A 25,112-nucleotide genomic window follows, 5' to 3' on the forward strand; every position below is an offset into this window, starting at 1 on the left:
AGAGTAGCCATACTTATATCCGGAAAACTGGATTTTAAAACAAAATCTGTAACAAGAGACGAAGAAGAGCATTATACCACAATTAAGGGGTCTGTCCATCAAGAAGATCTAACAATTGTAAATATTTATGCCCCCCCCTTGAGAGCACCCAAGTATATAAATCAATTAATAACAAACATAAACTCATTGATAATAATAGATAATTAATAATAGATAATAGTAGGAGACCTTAATACCCCACTTACAACAATGGACATATCATCTAAGCAGAAAATCAACAAGGAAACAATGGCTTTGAATGACACACTGGACCAGTTGGACTTACCAGTTATATTCAGAACATGCCATCTTAAAGCAGCAGAATACACATTCTTTTCAAGTGCACATGGAACATTCTTTGGAATAGATCACATATTGGGTTATAAATCAGTCCTCAGCAAGTACAAAATGATGGAGATCATACCATGCATATTTGCAGACCACAACACTATGAAACTTGAAATCAACCACAAGAAAAAATTTGGAAATCCCACAAATACAGGTTAAAAACATCCTACTACAGAATGAATGGGTTAACCTGGAAATTAAAGAAGAAATTAGAAAATATATGGAAGCAAAGGAAAATTAAAACATGAAAGTCCAAGCCCTTTGGATGCAGCAAAGGCAGTCCAAGAGAGAAGTATATTGCAATACAGGCCTGTATCAAGAAGCAAGAATAGTCTCAAATACACAACCTAACTTTACACCTAAAGGAGCTAGAAAAGGAGCAATATAAAAACCTAAATCTAGCAGAAGGGAACTAATAAAAACTAGAGCAGAAATAAACGAAAGAGAAACAAACAAAAACAGAACAGATCAATGAAACCAAGAGCTGATTCCTTGAAAAGATTAATAAAATTAATTGATAAACCCCTAGCCAGACTTGTCAGAAAGAAAAGAGAAAGAACTCAAATAAATAAAGTCATTAATCAGAGAGGAGAGATCACAACTAACACCACAGAAATACCAAAAATTATAAGAGATTATGAAAAAATATATGCCAATAAACTGCACAAGCTGGAAGAAATAGACAAATTCCTAGAAACATACAAGCTACCAAAATTGACACAGGAAGAAATAGAAAGTTTGAATAGACCCATAACCAGAAAAGAAATTGAATAAGCAATCAAAAATTTCCCAACAAACAAAAGTCACCAGATGGCTTCCCAGGGTAATTCTACAAGACATTTAAAGAAGAATTAATACCTGTTCTTCTCACACTGTCCTCCCCCCCCCAAAAAAAATGGAAGGAAAACTCCCGAATTTCTTCTAGGAGGCCACGATTACACTGACTCCAAAACCAGAAAAAGACCCCACTAAAAACAGAATTATAGGCCAGTATCCCTGAACATGGATGCAAAAATTCACAACAAGGTACCAGCAAATTTAATTCAACAGTATTAAAATAATTAGTCACCACAAGTGGTATTTATTCCTGGGCTTCACTGATGGTTCAATACTCACAAATCAATCAATGTGCTATACCACATTGATAAAAGAAAGGCTAAGAACCACATGATTCTCTCAATAGATGCAGAAAAAGCATTTGACAAAATACAGCATCCTTTCTTGATAAAAATTCTTAAGTAGGGATAGATGGAATGAACCCCAACATCATAAAGGCCATATATGAAAGATCCACAACTAATATACCCAATTGGGGAAAAAAATTAGAGCTTTTACTCAATGGTCAGGAACAAGACAGGGATGTCCACTCTCACCATTACTATTTAACATAGTACTGGAAGTCTTAGCCTCAGCAATCAGACAACAAAAAGAAATAAAAGACATCCAAACTGGGAAGGAAAAAGTCAAAATTTCACTATTCAAAGGTGACATGATACTCTATGTAGAAAACCTGAAAGACTCCACCAAAAAATTCGCTAGAACTAATACATGAATTCAGCAAACTCACAGGATATAAAATCAAGGTACAGAAATCTGTTGCATTTCTATACACCAATAATGAAGCATCAGAAAAAAAAAATCAAGGAATCAATCCCATTTTACAATTATACCAAAAACCCTAAGATACCTAGGAATAAACCTAACCAAAGAGGTAAAAGATCTATACTCTGAAAACTATAGGACACTTATGAAAGAAAGTGAAGAGGACACAAAGAAATGGAAAAACATTCCATGCTTATGGATTGGAATAACAGATACTGTTAAAATGTCTATACCACCCAAAGCAATCTACACATTCAGTGCAATCCCTATCAATATGCCATCAGCATTTAAAAACAGTCCTAAATTTTGCATTGAAGGACAAAAGACCCTGAACAGCCAAAGCAATCTTGACAAAGCAAAGCAAAGCTGGGGGCATCACAATTTCAGACTTCAAGCTGTGTTACAAAGCTATAGTCATCAAAACATTATGGTACTGGCACAAAAACATACATATGTATCAATGGAACAGAAAAGAAAACCCAGAAATCTTCACAATCTTGGATTAGACAGAAGTTCTTAAACTTGACACCAAAAGCATGATCCATAAAGTAAAATTGGTAAGCTGGATCTTGTGAACATGAAACTTACAAAACTTGTGTTCAGTGAAAACTTGTGTGAAGAGGATTAAAAGACAAACTATGGACTGGGAAAAAATGTTTGCAAACCACATATCTGACAAAAGAGCAGGATCTTAAATGCAAAAAGAACTCTCAAAACTCAATAAAAATGCATCCAGTGCATTTGGGGAATGGGCAAAAGGTATGAACAGACACTTTACCTAAGAGGGCATAGATATCCAATGAGCACACATAGGGTTGCCTGGGTGGCTCAGCTGGTTAAGCGTCTGACTCTTGTTTTCACTTAGCTCAGGTCATGATCTCACGGTTCATGAGTTTGTACCCCACATGGGTTCTGAGCTGACAGTTCAGAGCCTGTGTGGGATTCTTTCTCCCTCTATCTCTCTGCCCCTCCCATGTTCATTCTCTCTCTCTCTCTCTCTCTCTCTCTCTCTCAAAATAAATAAATAAACTTAAAAAACTGAGCACACATGAAGATGTTTAGCAGCATTAGCCATCAAGGGAATACAAATTAAAACCATATTGGTATATCACTACACTCCCTATCAGAATGGCTAAAATAAAAATGGTGATACCAAGTGTGGGCAAGGAAACAGAGAAGCTGGATCATTCATACACTGCTGGTAGGAACGTAAAATGGTTCATCCACTGTGGAAAACAATTTGGCAGTTTCTCATAAAACTAAACATTCAATTACCATGTGACTCAACAACTGTACTCTTGGACATTTTTCCCAGAGAAATAAAAACCTATGGTCACACAAAGACCTTTACACAAATGTTAACGGTAACTTTATTTGTATAAGCCAACAAACTGAAAACAACCCAGATATTTCTCATCTGGTGCCTGATTGAGCAAACTGGGTACATCCAAGCCATGGAATACTGCTCAACAGTAAAAAGGAATGAACTACGATACGTGCAACAGCGTGGATGAATCTTCAGGGGATTATGCTGAGTGAAAAAAGTAAGGTTACATGCTATATGATTCCACTTGTATATGGTTCTTGAAAGGACAAAATTATAAAAATTGAGACCAGATTAATGGTTGACAAGGGTTGAGCTGGAACAGGGGGAAGGAGGTATGTTGGTCAATGAAAGGGCAACATGGGGCAGGGAGCCTTGTGATGATGGAAATGTTCTTCTTGACTGCATCCACATCAATCCTGGCTATGATATTTCACTATAGTTTTGTAAGATGCTACCATGGGGGAAACTGAGTAAAGAGTATGCAGGATTTCTCTGTATTATTTCTTATATACCTGCATGTGATTCTACCATTACCCCAAGGTAAAAAGCTTAATTTAAAAATTTGGCATTTTAGGGGTGCCTGGGTGGCTTCCTCAGTTAAGTGTCTGACTTCGGCTCAGATCATGATCTCATGGTTCATGAGTTCGAGCCCCACGTAGGGTTCTGTGCTGGCAGCTCAGACCCTGGAGCCTGCTTCAGATTCTGTGTCTCTCCCTCTCTGCCCCTCCCCTCTTCGTGCTCTGTCTCTCTCTGTCTCTCAAAAATGAATAAATAGTAAAAAGGAAGAAAAGGAAGGAAGGAAGGAAGGAAGCAAGCAAGCAAGCTTGGCATTTTATTAAATACTTAAAAATGTTGAGATACATTTTATAATTAATAAAGATTGCCCACCCACTTAAATGCTGGTGATTCCAAGATTTTCTTAGACAGTGACTGCCTAATCATGATCAAAATTGTGAAATACATCATTTAGTATCTAATAATTCGATCAGCATTGTAGAAGAATAAACAGATGTGTCTCTATTAAAGTCCAGTTTTGATTATGAAGCAAACAAAAAGCTACAAAACAAAACCTCCATGGAGTGGATAACAATTGGCCACACTTTTTCTGGACCTTGATGGAAATGCTAAGGATCTGCCTTCTGGGTTGTCAGGATGAGACTGACTTTCTTCTGCCTTTTTCTCTCTCACAGGATCTCCTCTTCAGCGTGTGTGCCCTCAATGTCCTCTCCACCATCGTGTGTGCGTTGGCCACAGCCATGTGCTGCATGCAGATGGTCTCTTCTGATGTCCTGCAGATGGTGAGTGGCCCCCTTCCTTCCCAAGCACGCTCAAGATGGCTAGCCTGACCTCCTTCTCCTCCAGCCAGTTTGAAACCAACATAGAGTGGACACTTCTAGCTTCCAACCAGAAACCCCAAGGATGATAGGCCCTGAGGGTCCATGGAGGCCACCTCATGCTGCCCTCTGGAAGACAGAGAACCTGTACATTTGGTGCCATTAACATATTTATTTTAGGCATTGAATGCATGTTAACAGAGCTGCATGTTAACAGAGTCCGGCCACCCTCATGCCCCTCTAGATGGCCTCTACTGTGTCCCCTGAATAATTTTAGTGACAATCCTGTAGCCCTAGACATCCTCTGGGCCCAGCACCTCCAGAGTGATGTGGCTTCTTCAAGCTTTAATGTTCTCTTTTAATAAAGGGAGGTGAGTTCTTTTCAAATTGAAAAACTGCTCATCTGTGCTTTTTAGACTTCCTAATTAACCCTGAGCTCATAATCTACTGGCAGGTCACTGGCTGGCCCTCATGACCACCCTGGCCAGGGTCTTACAGTCGAAGAACTGCTGCTCCCAAGGGAGAAAGATAAGAACAGGAGCAAGGGTCATACACATATTAATACACGTTTATAAGTACATCCTTAATAAATAATGAAGGCTCTTTATTATTCAGTGTAAATGAAACACAGCCCATTGTTTGCTGTGTCACCACTAAAGTCAGTACGATAAAGAGAAACTAATGGGAAGATATTGTTCTCTAGTGCTCAGGGTAGGAATCATCTGTGTGTGCGTGCATCTGTCTGTCTCTGTGTCTCTGTCTCTTGTGTTGCTTCTTCAAGATCCATCTGCCTCCCCCTCAGTGTTTTATGCATCTCACGAAAAGAAAAGCAAGTTATTCTTGTAGTAAGCTGTTTTATTTGCTCTTTCTTATCCACCCCATGGCAATACATCAGTTCATCAAGATACAGGGCCAGAGAGCATCATTACCAAGATGTTAAAAATTCATTGGTTCTAATCATATGCAACATCCGCCTCTTTGTCCCAGTGTATATCTACACAGCTGTCACAGCCAGGGCTGACCTTTCTGAGAAGTGGCAGTTCTCCGAAAGGTATCTAATTAAGCAGTTATTCAGCAGCGATGAACTTTTGGCCCTGCTCACCGAGGCCTCATGTTGGTGATTTTCTCCGGCATGTTGTGTAAAGGAAAGGTTAAGTACCATGGGGTTCTACTCACCTCTGCATATTTTACTATTGATCTGTAAATATCACACCAATTTGACCAAACTAACAGAACCAAAGGGCTATAAATGTAAACGTTTGCATTTCCTGGTTTGAAGTGTTAGAATGAAACCCACCAACTAAACAAGCATCAGGCCTATGGAAGCTGTGATAGAGTATACAACTGTAACATCAAGAGCAGGGTCATTCTATCATTCTGCCACAGGGAACCTGAGCGGGCCTGGAATCCTGGGCCTGACGACAGCCATGACTGGGTTGGAGTCCCACCTCTTCCGCATATGAGGCAGGGGACACCGGACATGTCACTGAACCCGCCAGAGCCTCAATTTCCTCAACTCAAATGAACCTAATGGTATACCTGGTGAACATTCAAGAAACATGACCTAGTCCATCCATAAATGTGGGCAGAATATTAGTTACTGGGCTATCTCAGCCACGACTGTGAATGCCATGGCCCTTGATGTGCTTTGCCAACTGTAAAACACCACAGGGAAATAAGGTGTTTTTACAATTACCACAGCCACCCTCACAACCTCTGGTTGTTTCATAGCTGAGTGTTTGCGGGTAAGTTTGCTTCTAGCCCCTGGCTTAGAAGTAGAAATCAGTTAAATTCCTGCAGGTGAGTCCTTTTCCCTTTGTGGCTATGGGCTATGGGACCAGACAAGGCTCAAGGGGAACAGGTGGTATATGACCATGGTGCATTGTGGAACCAGTGCATGATCTTGGGCACATCCCTGCCTATTGGTCCCAGTTTCCTCTGCTCTATGTAAGACTGTTCATGTTCTGCTTCCTCTTGGGTCTGCTGACAGAGGAATCACATAATGCATGTGTGTGGACTTTGAAAAACCCTGGTGTCCATGTGAAGGAGGTGGGCTTTTACCACATGGGTCAGAAGCTGGGTGAAGCTGGCCACACAGGCTGCACCCGTGAGAAAGGAGAAGTGGGAAGCCCAGGGGCTCATGGGTACGCCCTGCAGGATGGAACCTGGTACTAGTTATTCATGAAAATGCCTCAGGCTCTTTTTACTTTTTTAGAAAAGTCTTCTCCTTTTTCTCCAGCTCTACTCCATTGCAATTGACTTTAATTTTCTTACTTAATTTCATTAGACTGTTTAATTAAAGAAGTAATGTATGATCACTGAAACAAGTAAAACATAGAGATAAAGGCATAGTTAATAATCTGCCTTCTCCCATCTTATTCTGTTGAGGAAATTTGCATTAAATCCTTCCATTTCTTTATTGACTTCTTAGTGTTTATATTAACATATATATAATCTATTTTCCTTGTTCCTCCTTCCCTTCTTCCCTCCATCCTTCCCTCTCTTCTTCCTTCCATTATTTCTTCCTTTTAGCCAAATAGGATCGCACCATTCATTATCACTCTGCAGTGTGATTTTAATAGCCTGAAACTCTCATGGACATCCCTCTAGGTTAATCTACACAGAAATATATTCCTGTCTACATTGATCCATAATATGGATGTAACGTCAGTCAGTTGGCTATTTTTCTATTCGATCCATGAATGCTTGAGTTCTTTCTTTTTTTGAAAGAGGGCATGAGTGAGCAAGGGGCAGAGAGAGGGAAAAAGAGAGAGAGGGAGGGAGAGAGAGAAGCAGGGCTCATGCTCACCCAAAGTGGGGCTAGAACCACGAGATCATGAACTGAGCTGAAGTCAGATGCTTAACTGACTGAGCCACCCAAGCGCCCTTTTCTTTTCAAAAAAAAATTTTTTATTAATGTTTATTTATTTTTGAGAGAGAGAGAGAGAGGGACAGAGCGTAAGCGGAGGAGGGGCAGAGAGAGGAAGACACAGAATCCAAAGCAGGCTACAGGCTCTGAGCTGTCAGCACAGAGTCCAATGCAGGGCTCAAACTCACGAACCGTGAGATCATGACAGGAGCTGAAGTTGGACACTTAACCAACTGAGCCACCCAGGTGCTCCATGGCGCCCCTTTCTTATTTTTGATTTTGGTTTTGTTTATGTCATTGTGATCATATAGTGGTTAGTACTCTGTGTTGTGGTTTTGTTTATGCCTGTGCAGATGGTGCTTCAGTAAGCACATATAGTCATAACTCCCTTAGCCCACCTGTGCTGACCCTACTAGCCGGGTAGCCATGGTCTCCATTCCACCGATGATGCACTGCCTGCTCCCCACAACACATTTGTTCACCAGCAGCCTCCGTGGTTCACCCATGTGCCTTCTCTGCTCCCAGTAGTTGGGTCACAAGCTTTCCAAGGGACAGTTGTATCTGTCCCCAAACCAGTCTATGTCAATGGTATTTGGATTGTTAAGTGCATGTTTTAGTGCTATATAAGCTGATGAAATAGTGCAAAAAAGAGAATTGTTTATTTTACAAAAAAGGATGGAGTTCTTTGGGAAGATTCAGAAAAAAAAAAGGGGGTCCCTGGATATACTGCTCTCAATTTTTGGTGTGGGTGAGATAATTATAAGAGGTTGAGATACAGAATTTTAAAAATCTAGGAGGCATCTGCACACACATTGTTTCACAAGTACCTTTAAGCTCCAGCCCTGCTCCAAAAGCACAAAAATGGGAAGTGAGTTAATTCTCATAGGTGTAGTTTATACAACAAAGAAGACCACGGGGAGCTCTAGACAACAGACTGAGACTCACAGCAAGAGCCTTAGCCTGGCATGGAAGGAACCCGCAGCTCCTTTCTTATTTCTGGGGATCAGCATTTTGGGATAAATAACCATTTGGGGAACTCATATAATGAATGCATGTATACATGAGATGCCTAGCGTCAGAATTTAGAAAGCTGAAGTACTGTAATATGTTTGGAACTAGTGGCAAAAGGCGATCTGAGTATAAAATTCAGTTTATAGATATGGTTTTATGGAGAAAGCTTTTACCTCCAAAGTGTCTCTAATCTCACATTTTTAGTTTTATTTCTTGAGCATAATCTCATTTTTCCATTTTTCCATTCAGCTCTTTTCCTCCCCACGTACTTTATCGCCAGCCACTTTAGCCCAAGAGACATCATCTGCTATTGCATGCATCTCCATTAGGAACTTGCCTGTGAACTTCATCTTTTATTATTGTCATTTATGTTCTCAACACTAGTCATGTGCCCTGTAAAGCAGAACACCTCCAGAAAGTGCAGACAGAGCATCGTTGCCCACAGAGCTAGCAAGGGGTGTCGCGGCCAGGGACGATTGGGACACCACCTCCTGGGAGCCCCAGAATCGCTCAAGTTCACCAGTATCTTCACCTCTCTGGCTCACTCCACTGCTGGTTCAGCACCCCACGGAGGCTGGCCCTCTTTGGACCCACAGTGGCCTTCCTTGAGGTTTGGGTTTACCAGAAACGTCTCTAGGTAGTAGGTGCTACTTATGTAGGACTAGGGGACTAGGACCAAAGGGTGTCTGGTTAATCTTAAAATCTAGTTACAGCAGACAATCCTAAAAGTGATACATACAAGCTACAAACATTTTATTTTGACTTTAAATATGCAGATGAGCATTTATCCATCAGGGTTTTGATTTGGGGCCAAGATCTTCTGTTCAATTATGGGTCTACACATTGCTGTACTGAGTTGCATTTCTTTTTTTTTTTTTCTTAATATTGATTTATTTTTGAGAGAATGTGAGTGGGGAAGGGGCAGAGAGAGGGGGACAGAGGATCCAAAGCAGACTCTATGTTGACAGGCTGACAGCAGCAAGCCTGATGTGGGCCTCAAACTCACGAACTGCAAGATCATGACCTGAGCTGAAGTAGGACACTCAACCAAGTGAGCTGCCCAGGTGCCCCCAAGTTGCATATCCTGTATAAACTTCATAAAAATATCACTCTCTGCAATTTCCAGATCCTTGAAATTGGCATGAGCCAGGCAAAATGAGATGCACGAACTCCCCTGGATATCTTCTGACTCCTCTCCCTCCCTTACAGCTAGCTGCCTTGCCAGTTCCCATTTTGGCAGTGGTTTCTGCTCAGCTGCTCTCCTGTGTCGAGTCTTTCCAAAGCGTCCAACTTGGTTCTCATAGAACGAGCGAGTTTTCCTGCCTGCATTCATATTTCATTATGAATTACAGTAGTAACTAAAACTGGCCTTTAGCTGTTCGGGAATGCGCCCCTGTGTCCTGGGTAGGCAGGAAACACACATGGTACACCTGGCATGGTGGCAGGACTGGAAAGCAGCAAGGTGCCTCGGGCAGGCGTCACTCCAGGGTCTGGGGCATGGAAGGAAACCCCAGCTCATCAGATCTGTTGGCCAGGAGAGGTGGATTAAGAAAGCTTCTACCATAGTAACACTAGAGTATTTGTACCAAGTCTCAGGAAGGGTAGAGGAAGAGGCCTATTCCTCTGTATTTCTTAGTCCCTGAGGGAAGTCTCAAAGGTGTGTGTGACCCATTCAGGAGCCAGAATGTGGCAGGGAAGCTGGGAAAGTGTGCTGTTCCCAGCGAACCAGAGAGGCAGCTGCTGGTCAGGAGCCTGGGGAGGGTGTAAAAGGAGGCTGGTAGGCTTGTCCTGGGGCCTGGAGGAGACGAGTCTGCTCATAACTCAGAGGAGTTTGTGGAAATTCCAGCCCCTTGTCTCCAGACCCTGCAGGCCTGTCCTGCCCTCCATTCCTTACTTCTCCCCCTCCCCCTGTGGCCAGAGATAGAGGCATAGGGACTGAAGAGCTAATATTTGTGATGTGGTCTTGTTTAAGCCCCACAACACTGCCGTCTGGGTCTGTGACCTAGAAATGGTGTTTCCCAGTATGACCCTGTCAGGCCAGGTGGGGTGAGGAAAGGAGACGAAAACTCAAAGGGGTCAGTAATATGCTTATAGTCTTGTGGGCCCTCAGTGGTCAAGCAGGACCACCTGAGGCCTGCCGACCTCTTCACCCTTCATCTCAGACAACAGACTGTGCGCTGTTCTCACAGAGCCAAATTTTAGGGTCTCTGCTAAGTGGGCCTCAGGAAGCCCACCCTCCACCCTGGTTCCAGGGCACATGTAAGGACAGCACATGCCTAAGTTGGGATTCCCTCTCCAGAGCAGACATATGGGAAGAGACTTCCCTCCAGCAGGGTCTAAAATGCACACTCCTCTTTTGTGGATGATGAAGGCTGGGCAATAATGAAACTCCCATCAGTTGTGTGAACCCCTTGGGCTAGAGGAACACAAGGGTAGGAGTGGGGAAGGAGCAGGATAATGTAGCTCCTTTCTTCCAGACTGCCCCCCCCTCTAGCACCCCCTGTTGGCAGAACCCAACAGTTAGCCAGCTGGCAAGGGAGTCTAGGAAATGTGGTTTGCAGAGGTCTAGCCCCAGCATCTCAGAGCAGAGTCCAGAGCAGGCGACCTTGGCCTTGGAGACAGCCCCTGCCTCATTAAACGGATACTGGTGGGGGCAGGGGGAATATGTCAAGTGTCACTTGCAGCCTCCCCTTGGGGAGGCTGAGAAACCTAGGGGAACAAGCTCAGTTTGCAATGGACTCAGTCTGAGTTGGTTCCATAAAGGTGAAGCCAACACACTACTGGAAAGGCAACGTAGAGTTTAGAGCAGAAGTGGTTAAACCTGTTGTTTAACCTTTAAAAAGCCGCGGGTGTATGGGAGCATTTAAACCTCCTAATAGGGTCATCTGGGGTGCCTTGCCTCTCATTGAAAATGCTCCTTGTCCTCATTCCTGGGGGGATTGTACCTTCAGCAGGAAAGCATTTTGGCTTTTGCATTTCCTGCTTCAGTGTTTTATTGATTTTTCTAATTTGTGATACACACCAAATCAGAGTATGTCTCAATTAGACCTCAAGGACATTTGGCCTTATCCTAACTGCTCAGCTTTGTGCTATAAGCATCGGGGCTGACAGCTGTCCAAGGTGGAGTATGACAGACACACATTCGACCTGCTCATAGCCAATGACTCATCTCTATTTCAGACAATTAAAGCCACGGCTCAGACCCCTTGGAAAGGCAAGGAACGTGCTCTGTGTGTTAAGAAAACCCACACGAGACAATTTCAGTCTGTGATGTTGCATGTGTAGGCATGGTCACTATTCTTTCGCTGTTAGTCTGGAGCAGGCTAGTTTCATGGAATTTGACCATATTCAAAATTGTGACCTGACCCACACTTGGGCAAAAATGTCCTATCATCCCAGCCTTTTTTTCAAGTCCAGACCACCCTACCCACGGCTGCCAGAGGCACTTCCTACCACACAGCTTTAATAGCACTGCTCCCTAGCTCTAGCACCATCACTGGCTCCCCAGTGCCCCAAGAATTAAGAATTAATTTCTAGAGCCTTATATAAATTTGCTTTTCTTAAACACATCTTTCACTAGCTCACCTGTTACCTTCTTGCAGGCCCACCTGTTGATATCCTACCAATCTGCGGACCCATTCAAATGTCATCTTCATTAACCCTTTGTAGACTCCAGGTCTCCACACAGTGCTTGGAGAGCTCACTGACTAGTGGAACTGTCCTTGCTTGGCCATGTACACTTGACTGTCTCACGTGTCCCTCACCCCCCATGCAGTGGGAGGTCCCAGAGCCTAGCATTCACATAACACAGAGTCTTGTTGGCCCTACAGGAACTCACAGTGAGGTGTTGACTGGAACTGCAGCAATGGCTCAGGTATCTCCATGCCACAGGTAACCCCTTGGGAGCAGTGACCAAAGGGTGGGAAGTTATTGGCCATTGCTTCCCATTGGCATAAATGGAAAGCTAGGCAGAGGCAGAGTTCTTTTTGCTTAAGAGATTTTACCTCAGTTTGCTCAAGCAGCATCTCAGTTTTAAGGTTGCCTCACAGAATGTTCTGGAGCTCATCAAGGATTATTTTCCCTCAAAACAGTGTTTTTACAAAGTTTATGAATTCCCTAGGACTGCAAAACACTCATCGATACTATGTGTCCAAAGGGATCCATAATGAAATATTTGAGAAATGTTCCACTAATGATTTGGGGGCACCTGTGTGGCTCAGTCAGTTAAGTGTCCAACTCTTGGTTTTGGCTCAGGTCATGATCTCACAGTTTCATGAGTTCAAGCCCCATGTCAGGCTCTGCACTGATGGCACAGAGCATGCTTGGGATTCTCTCTCTCCCTCTTTTTCTGGCCCTCCCTGCACTTGCACTGTCTCTGTCTCTCTCAAAATGAATAAATAAACTTTAAAAGGGGGGGGGGCGCACTGGTGCAGTCCTTCTCAGGGCCTTTAACACTGTAATATACATTATAGGGCTCCAAGAAGGGAGTACAATATGTGGCATTTCCCAGTACTTGTTTTTTTGTTTTTTTTTGTTTTTTTTTTGCTGCAGGAATTTGGGAGGGGGTGGAGAAGAACATCTTGAGAGTTTGGTGTTTCCTCATGAATGAACTTCGGGAAGTACTGTCTTAAATCGTGGACCTTAGGCACCATTTTTGACTACAGGTTTTAGGTAGTATAATCTGAAGAGGAAGAGTTAGTGGTGGGGATAGAATTAAAGACTTCCTAGATTGGAGGTGCCAGGGTGGCTCAGTCAGTTAAGCGTCTGATTCTTAATTTTAGCTCAGGCCATAATCTCAGTGTGTGGGTTTGAGCCCCGTGTCAGTCTCTGCACTGATAACACAGAGCCTGCTTGGGATTCTCTCTCTTCCTCTCTCTTAAAATAAATAAACATATGTAAGAGAAAAACAAAAAAACAAAACAAAACAAAAAGACTTCCCTGGGGGCATCTGGGTGGCTCAGTTGGTTGAGCATCTGACTTCAGCTGATGTCATAGTCTTGAGGTTCCTGGGTTCCAGCCCTGCATTGGGCTTTGTGCTGACAACTCAGAGCCTAGAGACTGCTTCGGATTCTGTGTCTCCCTCTCTTTCTGCCCCTCCCCTGCTCACATTCTCTTTCCCTCTCTCTCTCTCTCAAAAATAAATAAATGTTAAAAAAAAAAAAAAAAAAAAAAAAAGACTTCCCAGACTGTGTTTTTCCTTAGAACAGAGGCATTCTGCATAGCAGTGTAAGAAACAAAGCCTAATGAAGCTTTGGAGGCGAGGCGTTCCTCACAGAGCCATCATTTTAAAGTGTGTGTTTCGCCGTCACAGCCCGACGGTTTAAATTACATAAGTTCCAAACGGATCATTAAAGCTTATGTGTAATTAGCTTAATTAGACACAAGCCACACAAGATGTCCCAAATAACTCCGAATCTCTCTGTTTTCCAGTTCCTTCCACAAAGGGCGCATTCCGCCAGCCCTGCCTGCGTGACCCCCCATGGCACCGTTCTCCACCAGACCCTGGACTTCGATGAGTTCATCCCCCCTCTCCCACCTCCACCTTATTACCCTCCAGAGTACACCTGTACTCCCACAGCTGAGGCCCACAGGTGGGTCTTTCCGGAGATGGTGGTGGTGACTTGTATTGACACCAGGAAGATAGGAGGCAGTCTGGGAGGTGGGACTGGCAAGAGCCACGCTCATTTTCAGTGGGGCAGTTGAGCCAAGGAGAGCAACCATAGGAAAGCATGTTTGATTAGAGGGCAGGGCGCGAGCAGTGAAAGAGCTCGAACCCTGGCTTAGATAGACCATGTCTACTGGGTATCGCTGCCGTGCAACAAAAGAGAACCTAGCCCGACGTGAGCAGCTCTATTATGTTCTCATGAAACGCAAAACTGCTATTGAGTAGTGGCCATTAACATAACACGTAAAATGTAATTAAAGATTTAATCGGCTCTGTGATTATTTTCATTTTAATGGACAGGGCCATAGAGTTTACTGAAAATGTCGATATCTTTCCAGAAAAAAGAAAAAAAAGAAAAAAAAACCACAAGAGTTAAAACTGCCTAGCAAATTAGACTTTTATTTCACAAGCACGATGAGTAATTGACCAGGGGAAACCCTGACAAGTGACGTGTTGATTGCCTTGAGAGAAATGTCAGCCATCCAGGCTCCTTCCCCCAGGAGTGACAGTGCAATGGTTCTGTCTTTTCAGGGGCCTCCACTTGGACTTTGCTCCCTCTCCATTCAGCACTTTGTATGATGTTGCCATCAACAGCCCTGGCCTGCTGTACCCCGCCGAGCTCCCCCCACCCTACGAGGCCGTGGTGGGCCCGACTGCCACCAGCCAGGTGAGGCCCAGGCCCCAGACAAGCCAGTTTCCTGTACTAAGACGGGCTCCTTGCATTTGGTTTTCTAATGTTCTATTTATTTTTAAGAGGGCACAAGTCAAGGAGGGGCAGAGAGAGGGGGATAGAGGATCTGAAGCGGGTTCTGGCGCTGACAGCAGCGGGCCTGATGTGGGGCTCGAACTCTTGAACCGCAAGCCGAGGTCGGACACTCAACTGACCGAGCCACCCAGGTGCCCCTGCTTCTTGCATTTGTATTTCTCTCTAAGCCTTAGAGCAAACCTGTGGTCTTATCAACGCTCGTGAAGAGCAGGCAGCAGCCTCGGGGAGTAGAACCTGCAGAGGCCCCACCCCAGGCCTGGAGATGCCACCCCAATATTTGTGCATTGCCCTCTTGGCTCTTTTTTTAAATTTTTTTTTTTCAACATTTTTTATTTATTTTTGGGACAGAGAGAGACAGAGCATGAACGGGGGAGGGGCAGAGAGAGAGGGAGACACAGAATCGGAAACAGGCTCCGGGCTCCGAGCCATCAGCCCAGAGCCTGACGCGGGGCTCGAACTCACAGACCGCGAGATCGTGACCTGGCTGAAGTCGGACGCTTAACCGACTGCGCCACCCAGGCGCCCCTGCCCTCTTGGCTCTTGTCAGTTGCATGTGAGCTAGTGTGTCTGGGGACACAGTGCCGAAGGAGCTGGTACAGATTCAAACGCATGAGCAGGGACAGAGCTCAGGCCGTGAACCGGGAACCCAGGGGAGTCTGGCCTGTCCGGCTGCACGCCTCTGTTGCTGTCTCCTGGGAGGTGAGAAGCAGTGCTGGATCCCTGGTCTGAGGCCTGGCAGCTACAGGCCAGGGAAGTGCCAGAGCCGCAGGTAGGAGTAGCTGGCTTTCTCTGAGCTGGGAAAGCCAGGTGCTCCCACAACCTCCCGGTGTCTGACCCACCACAGGCACACACTGGGGATGTGTTGGTGGAGCCTCAGTTTCTTCATCTGTAAAATGGGGATCATAACAGTACCAAGCACATGGGGTGGAACGGGATGTTTGTAATGGACCCAGCACAGTGTTTGATATAGAGTGGGCTCTGATTCAGCAAAAGCCAGTTGCCCTTTTCAATGGCATCATCCTCATCATGGTTATCATCACATGTGTCGCTCCTGAATATCCAAGGCCCCTAGCCAGGGAGGAGAGATGTGAACACTCAGAAGGTCACACAGCACCCACGTGTGGGACAGGCTGTGGGGAGGCCACAGGTTTAGGGGTGCACATGGGGAGCACAGCAGTCCAGCAGAGAACAGGCACATGCAGGGGAGCTGAGAAATCCTGCCAAGAATGGGGGCTGCAGCCTGTTCTGGGCCCCGAGCCCCAGGCAGAGGAGAGTGGGCAAAATCATGACCAGGAGCAACCACAGGGCACCAAGACACAGTCCTGGGCCCGTCCAGATTCACGCACCTTTGGGCTTCTCACCTGGCATCCCAAGTCACCTGCCAGGAAGTGGTGCCAGCCTCAGACCTGGCCCAGACCTTCTGTGTCCTCACAGCCCCTTTGAGATCTGGAGCCCACATGGTGAGAAGGCCAGGAGGCAGTCCTGTTCTCTTCTGGGCCACTCCCTGGGGGGCTTCTGGCCCTAAGGGACCTCTGGGGGTGCAAACCTAAAATGGCTGTTCAGACTCAGCCTCCATAAGCTTCCGGAGATAATTGCACCCACAGGGGAGACCACATTCTGCAGGCTGGGCGTTGTGGGACAGAAAGGGAAGGTAAGACCTGTCCACCTCTGTGTCCAGCGGGACCTTGGCTACACGGTTTTTGCAAGAAGGATTCTCCGCGAGCGTCACTTGCGCAGGTCTGCTCAGCCCATCCTCAGCCCACCCTTGCAGAGGTGACAGCCTAGCCAGCTGAGCCTCTGAGTCTCCCATCTCTGCCTACTCTCGCCCTGAAATGTCCTGGCCCAGCTCACCAGGCTGCAGACAGCAAACAGGGACTCGGCCAAGGACTCGTGGCCTTTTTTCTGTCCACAGATGTGTAGGAACCGCCTGAGGTCCGGGTGCAGAGGCAGAAGGGAGGGGATTCATTAGTGAGGGGGCAAAGTGTGACTGAAATCCCATTTCTAAACTTACAATGATTGAAATCCTCTTGAATTTTTAAAAAATCTGAGTGGAGAATTCTACCTTTCCGAAATGATTTCTTTTCTTCTTGATGATAAAAATAATTCAAATCAATGTTATCAATGGCAACTGTGTCCTGTGAAGAGAGTCAGAAGTACTCTGAGGGGAGCCCCCGTGCACTGCTGGAGGGTGCTGAAAAGGGGCATCCAATCCATTTTTGGGGGACCCGGGGAGCCTCTGTGAGCTGAAGGCTCAGGCTGAGTGGGGTGGCAGGTGGCTAGGCTCACAAGGAGGGACCACGCAGCATGCATATCCTCAAAACACAAAGCCACTCAGGATGAGTCTGAAATGAGTGCAACATGGATGGAGGGTGACCTCAGTGAGGCTGGTTGGATTCTGGGGCCATCAGGACATCCAAGCAAGTGTCCATGAGGTGATAGGGTCTATGGCTTGGAGCTTGGAGAGATCAGAGTTAGCCACAGAGGTGGTCACCAGAGTCAGGGAAACCAAGTGGGGGTGGGAGAGCTCTATGGAATAACAATACTTTGGGGTGCTAGAGAAGGAGGCTCTCCTAGCACAGGCTGCAGAGTAGACAGAGGGCCTGGACTCACAGACACATGGTTCAGGAAGGGAGAGAGGGGCCAAGTGCTGCCCAGAGGCGGTGAAGGGCTGACCCTGGTCCCCCGCTGGCTCACCATCCAGAGATTGCTGGTGACCGTGGCAGGAGGAGCTGCAATGGGGCAGTGGGACAGGTGCCAGCATTGGCTAGAGGCAGGGATGAGACGTGGGGAGGTATAGCAGTGGTCTGTCCCCGTGGTTTTTGGATTCCAGTGGGCATCCCAGGCTTGTCAATCAAATACAGATGGCTGAGCCCACCCCAGAGTTTCTGAGTCCATAGTTGGGGAAGGGGAACCTGCCAAGAATTTGCATTCCGGGGGTTTCTGGGTGGCTCAGTCGGTTAAGCGTCTGACTCTTGATTTCAGCTCAGGTCAGGATCTCAGGGTTGTGAGCTCAAGCCCCATGTTGGGCTCTGTGCTGATAACACAGAGCCTGGTTGGGATTCTCTCTCTCTCTCTCTCTCTCTCTCTCTGTCTGTCTGTTTCTCTCTCTCTGTCTCTGTCTCTCTCTCTGCTCCTCCCCTGCTCTCACTCTCTCCCTCTCTCAAAATAAATAAATAAACTTAAAAAAAAAAAAAAGAATCTGCATTCCTACCTAAGTTCCAGCTCCTGCTGCTGTGTTCCTCTAGGGACATGCTTTGGGTACTGGAGTGGATCACTCTTGTGAGATGCTTGGCAAAGAGGAGAGAAGATAGGAGATAGTTAGGGAGACTGTGGGCATAGGGCATGAGGATGTTACCAAAGGGACGTGGAAGGGTCCAGACGTGGGAGCACCTGAGCCAGGATTGGGGAGGGAAGTCCCTTGAAGGTGGAAGGGGGATGCTGAGCCAGCCTCAGATGGTCTGCTCTGCCCTGTAACCAGCAGGGGCACCAGGCAGGGCAGCAGATGGGCCTGGAAACCCCAGCAAGCCCACAGGGGTATGTGATTCTCCATTGCTGCCTTGGGGAGAAGGAGGAACTCTGCCACCACCCCCCAGCTGCTGCCAGTTGCCATCACAGAATTTGAGCTCCATCCTGGGGCTGAACTTCGGCCTGCCCATCTGTCCTCCCATTTGTGAATGGTTACTCCCATTTCTAGAAGAGAAAATGCCACAGAAGGGTGAGTGACTGTGCACACTGCCCTGTAGAGAGCAGCAGGACTTCTCAGAGCCCTTTGCTTCTCAATCCTGATGACAGGGAACACCCACCCCCAACAACACTCCTCATGATGAGTGTGGAATGCCCACCTCCAAGCCTGTCAGGGACCCTGGATGCTGGAAAGTGGCCTCTGCATTTGGGTGTGACATTCGATGCACACCATACTGGCATACCAGAAGGCTGTTGAGGAGTGTTTTATCGCTGATTTACTCTTTTTTCTGAAGCATATAGAATACAGATCTTCCTTGACTTACAGTGGGATTTTCAATCCAAGAAACCCATGTGCTTTGAAAATATCCTTAATACCCCTAACCTACCGAACATCGTAGCTGAGCCCAGCCCAACTTAAGTGTGCTCACAACACTTCCATTAGCCTGCAGTGGGGCAAAACCATCTAATACAAAGCCTATATTTTAAAAAATATTTATTTATTTATTTATTTATTTATTTATTTATTTATTTATTTATTTATTTATTTAGAGAGAGCAAGGAGGGGGCACAGAGAGAGGGAGAGAGAGAATCCCAGAGAGAGAATCTGCACTGTTAGCACAGAGCCCAACATGGGGCTTGAACCCATGAACCATGAGATCATGACTTGAGCCAAAACCAAGAGTTGGATGCTTAACTGACTGAGCCAACCAGGCACCCCACAAAGCCTATATTATAATAAAGTGTTGACTATCTCGTGTAATTTATGGGACACGTACTGAAAGCAAAGAACACAATGGTTTTGTGGGTACAGAATGGTTTTGTGAGGGTGTCCGTTGTTTACCCAGTCAAGTGGCTGCCTGGGAGCTGTGGCCACCCACCTCTGCCCAGCATCATGAGAGAGTACCATACTGCATATCACTATCCTGGGGGAAAAAAATCCAAAGTCAAAACTCAAAGTACAATTTCTTTCTAACTGAACGTGTATCACTTCTGTACCATCGTAAAGCCAAAAAATCCTAAGTCAAACCATCATAAGTTGGAGACCGTTTGTATGGGGGAGGATAATACTGGTTCTAATATGACACCGTTCTCCAAAACTATTGAGAATTCTCTAAATGGAGATTTCTTTCACATGATTTTGGTGAGAAAATCCTTAAGGGCAAAGGAAGGCCTGTCTCCTATTGCATTGGCTCAGAACCCACCAGCTTACAAGTGCCTGCACAAACATTATGTGTGCAAGAAGTACGTGTCTGAATGGCCTTTCTCTGGGCTGGCTCTTTGGGGAGGGGGGCAGCATCTGGTGATTACGGGGCCACTGCAATGCTCCCCTCAAGGGGAAGCCTGTGCCTTGCTGGGCCCATTCTCTTTGACCCCGTGGTCTGGCAGCACTTTTCAATTCCACAGACACCGCTAGGAGTCTAGAAGCCAATGAAACTCGTTCCCATCCACAGAGGGAAGGCTGCGCCAGCCACCTGCCCCCCTCCCCTGGGGCAGTCCCCCCACCTGAGGACAGCAAGGAGCTGTACCCCCTTTACGGCACAATCCTTTGTCACAGGGCAAGGCAGAGGTTAATTACTTCCCCTTATGGACAAACAGCACGTGAATTGTCTATCAGTACTCGTTTGGATAAAGAGAGGAAGACAGACTGACAGAGGAGCAAAGCAGGCATTGTGTGGGCTCTGGACAGGCGGCAGGAGGCCGCTCCTTTGGGAGAACTTTTTGATGCGGGAAGGAAAAGCTCCCTTGACTGAGCACATTCATTCTGACCCATTCACTCTCCTGGATCGGTCACAGGCACGTTCTGTTCTCTGTTTGCAATGTCCTTCTCTTTCCCATGGCTTAAGACCATACCTTGAGGGCAAGATCAGAAGGAGTGCATTTCTTTCTATAGCCAGAAAGTTACTGAGAATTTGCCAGTGTGCTATTCCTGTGGATGACAAGCTTACATTTCCAAGGACCATGGAAAACTGTGCTGTATTCTGTAGAACACAGAGCCATGAACTGAACAGAATCCCTTCCTTGTGGGACTCACAGGCTGGCATGGTAACAGGACGGCCTCCAGTGAACTTTGCTGGGACTTCAGGGGAAAAAGGTAGAGTGGGATTGGCGTGTGAACAATGGAAAAGGTCTCCAAGGTGCAGTGTAGACAAACAGTGCTGCGACAGCCTGGGACCCGGCTGGGGAGCTTAGGGTAATGAAGGAGGTTCATTGACATCATTTGGGTACAGATTTCATGACCCTGCATGTCAAACTATAGCAGTGCCTTTGACGAGTTTGACATTTGGAGTTGACACGATCCAGCGGCACCTTGGGAATTTGAATTTGGTGGCAGTCTGGTGAGTAGGAGGGCAGCCTGAGGTACAAGGCTAGAAATGCTGAGGCAATGGACACAGGAGAAGTGCAGCCAACCACAAGTCCTAAAAGTCAGTATTTATATTTTCAAACAAAATCACCTTTCCATTCAAAAATCTGTAAGCAAAGTAGCTTCAAAGATTGCCTTGGGACACTAGGCTAAAATCTTAATTCTCATTTTCTGTGATTACAGCCAATTGCCCCCAAAGAGCAGCTCTTTATAGTTCTGATACTAGCTGGTTGACCTGACCCAGGAGTGGGGAATTTGCTACCAGAAATAGGGGAGAGTTTTCACGTGGTGTGTCTTAGCCACAGAGCTTACCAAAAGAAAGGGAGATGAGGAGATGCGGCTTATTTGCATAAATGCCAACTGACTTTTTATTTTTTATTTTTTTTTCAATATATGAAATTTATTGTCAAATTGGTTTCCATACAACACCCAATGCTCATCCCAAAAGGTGCCCTCCTCAATACCCATCACCCACCCTCCCCTCCCTCCCACCCCCCATCAACCCTCATTTTATTCTCAGTTTGTTTTTTTTTTAATTTTTTTTTCAACGTTTTTTATTTATTTTTGGGACAGAGAGAGACAGAGCATAAACGGGGGAGGGGCAGAGAGAGAGGGAGACACAGAATCGGAAACAGGCTCCAGGCTCCGAGCCATCAGCCCAGAGCCTGACGCGGGGCTCGAACTCACGGACCGCGAGATCGTGACCTGGCTGAAGTCGGACGCTTAACCGACTGCGCCACCCAGGCGCCCCTATTCTCAGTTTTTAAGAGTCTCTTATGCTTTGGCTCTCTCCCACTCTAACCTCTTTTTTTTTTTTTTCCTTCCCCTCCCCCATGGGTTTCTGTTAAGTTTCTCAGGATCCACATAAGAGTGAAACCATATGGTATCTGTCTTTCTCTGTATGGCTTACTTTACTTAGCATCACACTCTCCAGTTCCATCCACGTTGCTACAAAAGGCCATATTTCATTCTTTCTCATTGCCACGTAGTATTCCATTGTGTATATAAACCACAATTTCTTTATCCATTCATCAGTTGATGGACATTTAGGCTCTTTCCATAATTTGGCTATTGTTGAGAGTGCTGCTATAAACATTGGGGTACAAGTGCCCCTATGCATCAGTACTCCTGTATCCCTTGAGTAAATTCCTAGCAGTACTATTGCTGGGTCATAGGGTAGGTCTCTTTTTAATTTTCTGAGGAACCTCCACACTGCTTTCCAGAGCGGCTGCACCAATTTGCATTCCCACCAACAGTGCAAGAGGGTTCCCGTTTCTCCACATCCTCTCCAGCATCTATAGTCTCCTGATTTGTTCATTTTGGCCACTCTGACTGGCGTGAGGTGATATCTGAGTGTGGTTTTGATTTGTATTTCCCTGATGAGGAGCGACGCTGAACATCTTTTCATGTGCCTGTTGGCCATCCGGATGTCTTCTTTAGAGAAGTGTCTATTCATGTTTTCTGCCCATTTCTTCACTGGGTTATTTGTTTTTCGGGTGTGGAGTTTGGTGAGTTCTTTATAGATTTTGGATACTAGCCCTTTGTCCGATATGTCATTTGCAAATATCTTTTCCCATTCCGTTGGTTGCCTTTTAGTTTTGTTGGTTGTTTCCTTTGCTGTGCAGAAGCTTTTTATCTTCATAAGGTCCCAGTAGTTCATTTTTGCTTTTAATTCCCTTGCCTTTGGGGATGTGTTGAGTAAGAGATTGCTACAGCTGAGGTCAGAGAGGTCTTTTCCTGCTTTCTCCTCTAGGGTTTTGATGGTTTCCTGTCTCACATTCAGGTCCTTTATCCATTTTGAGTTTATTTTTGTGAATGGTGTGAGAAAGTGGTCTAGTTTCAACCTTCTGCATGTTGCTGTCCAGTTCTCCCAGCACCATTTGTTAAAGAGACTGTCTTTTTTCCATTGGATGTTCTTTCCTGCTTTGTCAAAGATTAGTTGGCCATACGTTTGTGGGTCTAGTTCTGGGGTTTCTATTCTATTCCATTGGTCTATGTGTCTGTTTTTGTGCCAATACCATGCTGTCTTGATGATGACAGCTTTGTAGTAGAGGCTAAAGTCTGGGATTGTGATGCCTCCTGCTTTGGTCTTCTTCTTCAAAATTACTTTGGCTATTCAGGGCCTTTTGTGGTTCCATATGAATTTTAGGATTGCTTGTTCTAGTTTCGAGAAGAATGCTGGTGCAATTTTGATTGGGATTGCATTGAATGTGTAGATAGCTTTGGGTAGTATTGACATTTTGACAATATTTATTCTTCCAATCCATGAGCACGGAATGTCTTTCCATTTCTTTATATCTTCTTCAATTACCTTCATAAGCTTTCTATAGTTTTCAGCATACAGATCTTTTACATCTTTGGTTAGATTTATTCCTAGGTATTTTATGCTTCTTGGTGCAATTGTGAATGGGATCAGTTTCTTTATTTGTCTTTCTGTTGCTTCATTGTTAGTGTATAAGAATGCAACTGATTTCTGTACATTGATTTTGTATCCTGCAACTTTGCTGAATTCATGTATCAGTTCTAGCAGACTTCTGGTGGAGTCTAACGGATTTTCCATGTATAATATCATGTCATCTGCAAAAAGCGAAAGCTTGACTTCATCTTTGCCAATTTTGATGCCTTTGATTTCCTTTTGTTGTCTGATTGCTGATGCTAGAACTTCCAACACTATGTTAAACAACAGCGGTGAGAGTGGGCATCCCTGTCGTGTTCCTGATCTCAGGGAAAAAGCTCTCAGTTTTTCCCCATTGAGGATGATGTTAGCTGTGGGTTTTTCATAAATGGCTTTTATGATGTTTAAGTATGTTCCTTCTATCCCGACTTTCTCCAGGGTTTTTATTAAGAAAGGTGCTGGATTTTGTCAAATGCCTTTTCTGCATCGATTGACAGGATCATATGGTTCTTCTCTTTTTTTTTGTTAATGTGATGTATCACGTTGATTGATTTGCGAATGTTGAACCAGCCCTGCATCCCAGGAATGAATCCCACTTGATCATGGTGAATAATTCTTTTTATATGCCATTGAATTCGATTTGCTAGTATCTTATTGAGAATTTTTGCATCCATATTCATCAGGGATATTGGCCTGTAGTTCTCTTTTTTTCCTGGGTCTCTGTCTGGTTTAGGAATCAAAGTAATGCTGCCTTCATAGAATGAGTCTGGAAGTTTTCCTTCCCTTTCTATTTCTTGGAATAGCTTGAGAAGGATAGGTATTATCTCTGCTTTAAACGTCTGGTAGAACTCCCCTGGGAAGCCATCTGGTCCTGGACTCTTATTTGTTGGGAGATTTTTGATAACCGATTCAATTTCTTCGCTGGTTATGAGTCTGTTCAAGCTTTCTATTTCCTCCCGATTGAGTTTTGGAACAGTGTGGGAATTTGTCCATTTCCTCCAGGTTGTCCAATTTGTTGGCATATAATTTTTCATAGTATTCCCTGGTAATTGTTTGTATCTCTGAGGGATTGGTTGTAATAATTCCATTTTCATTCATGATTTTATCTATTTGGGTCATCTCCCTTTTCTTTTTGAGAAGCCTGGCTAGAGGTTTGTCAATTTTGTTTATTTTTTCAAAAAACCAACTGTTGATTTCGTAGATTGCTCTACAGTTTTTTTAGATTCTATACTGTTTATTTCTGCTCTGATCTTTATTATTTCGCCAACTGACTTTTTAATCACAACTGGTCAATATAACGTGTCTAGGAACAAATAAATGCAGCCTCTGAGTGTCCCATGTGAGGCCATACACACAGCATCTCCTCTCAGTGGCCCTCTCCTGCAAGAGCTGTGTTATAAACTTTTATTGCTAAACTAGAGTTTCACTTTAAATTCTGTGCCACAAGTATGTTTCTTCTCCACCCTTTTCCGCCGCCCTTATATTTAATCGAAAATGCCGTGTGAACCTCACAGCTATTTCCTCCACAGCTTTCGTGTGGCAAGGTGGCGTTGGCCATGAGGGAAGGCCAAATTCAAATTAAACCCTTGACACCCTGCTTACCAGATGTGATAGATACACTGCCAGGAGCTGTCTCCTCTCAAAACCAGATTTGACCGGGAGCCAGAGGGAAGCCAGTGATGCTTCTATGAAATATGAAATGAATCCAAT

At 45.1% G+C, this 25,112-nt stretch overlaps 1 protein-coding gene across 4 annotated transcripts in view; it reads left to right on the plus strand.

Moving 5' to 3' along the window:
• The window catches only part of ENTREP2 (endosomal transmembrane epsin interactor 2), a 463,593-nt gene that overhangs the window by 424,495 nt on the left and 13,986 nt on the right, over window positions 1-25,112 (plus strand). For all 4 annotated transcript variants that reach the window (XM_058736804.1, XM_058736807.1, XM_058736805.1 and 1 more), the window contains 3 exons: window positions 4,507-4,614; window positions 13,961-14,121; window positions 14,727-14,862. In XM_058736804.1, coding sequence (XP_058592787.1) covers window positions 4,507-4,614; window positions 13,961-14,121; window positions 14,727-14,862 — 405 coding nt within the window. The remainder of the gene's footprint in view (window positions 1-4,506; window positions 4,615-13,960; window positions 14,122-14,726; window positions 14,863-25,112) is intronic.

Source organism: Neofelis nebulosa, chromosome 7 (genome assembly GCF_028018385.1).
Source record: "Neofelis nebulosa isolate mNeoNeb1 chromosome 7, mNeoNeb1.pri, whole genome shotgun sequence".
Lineage (NCBI taxonomy): Eukaryota > Metazoa > Chordata > Mammalia > Carnivora > Felidae > Neofelis > Neofelis nebulosa.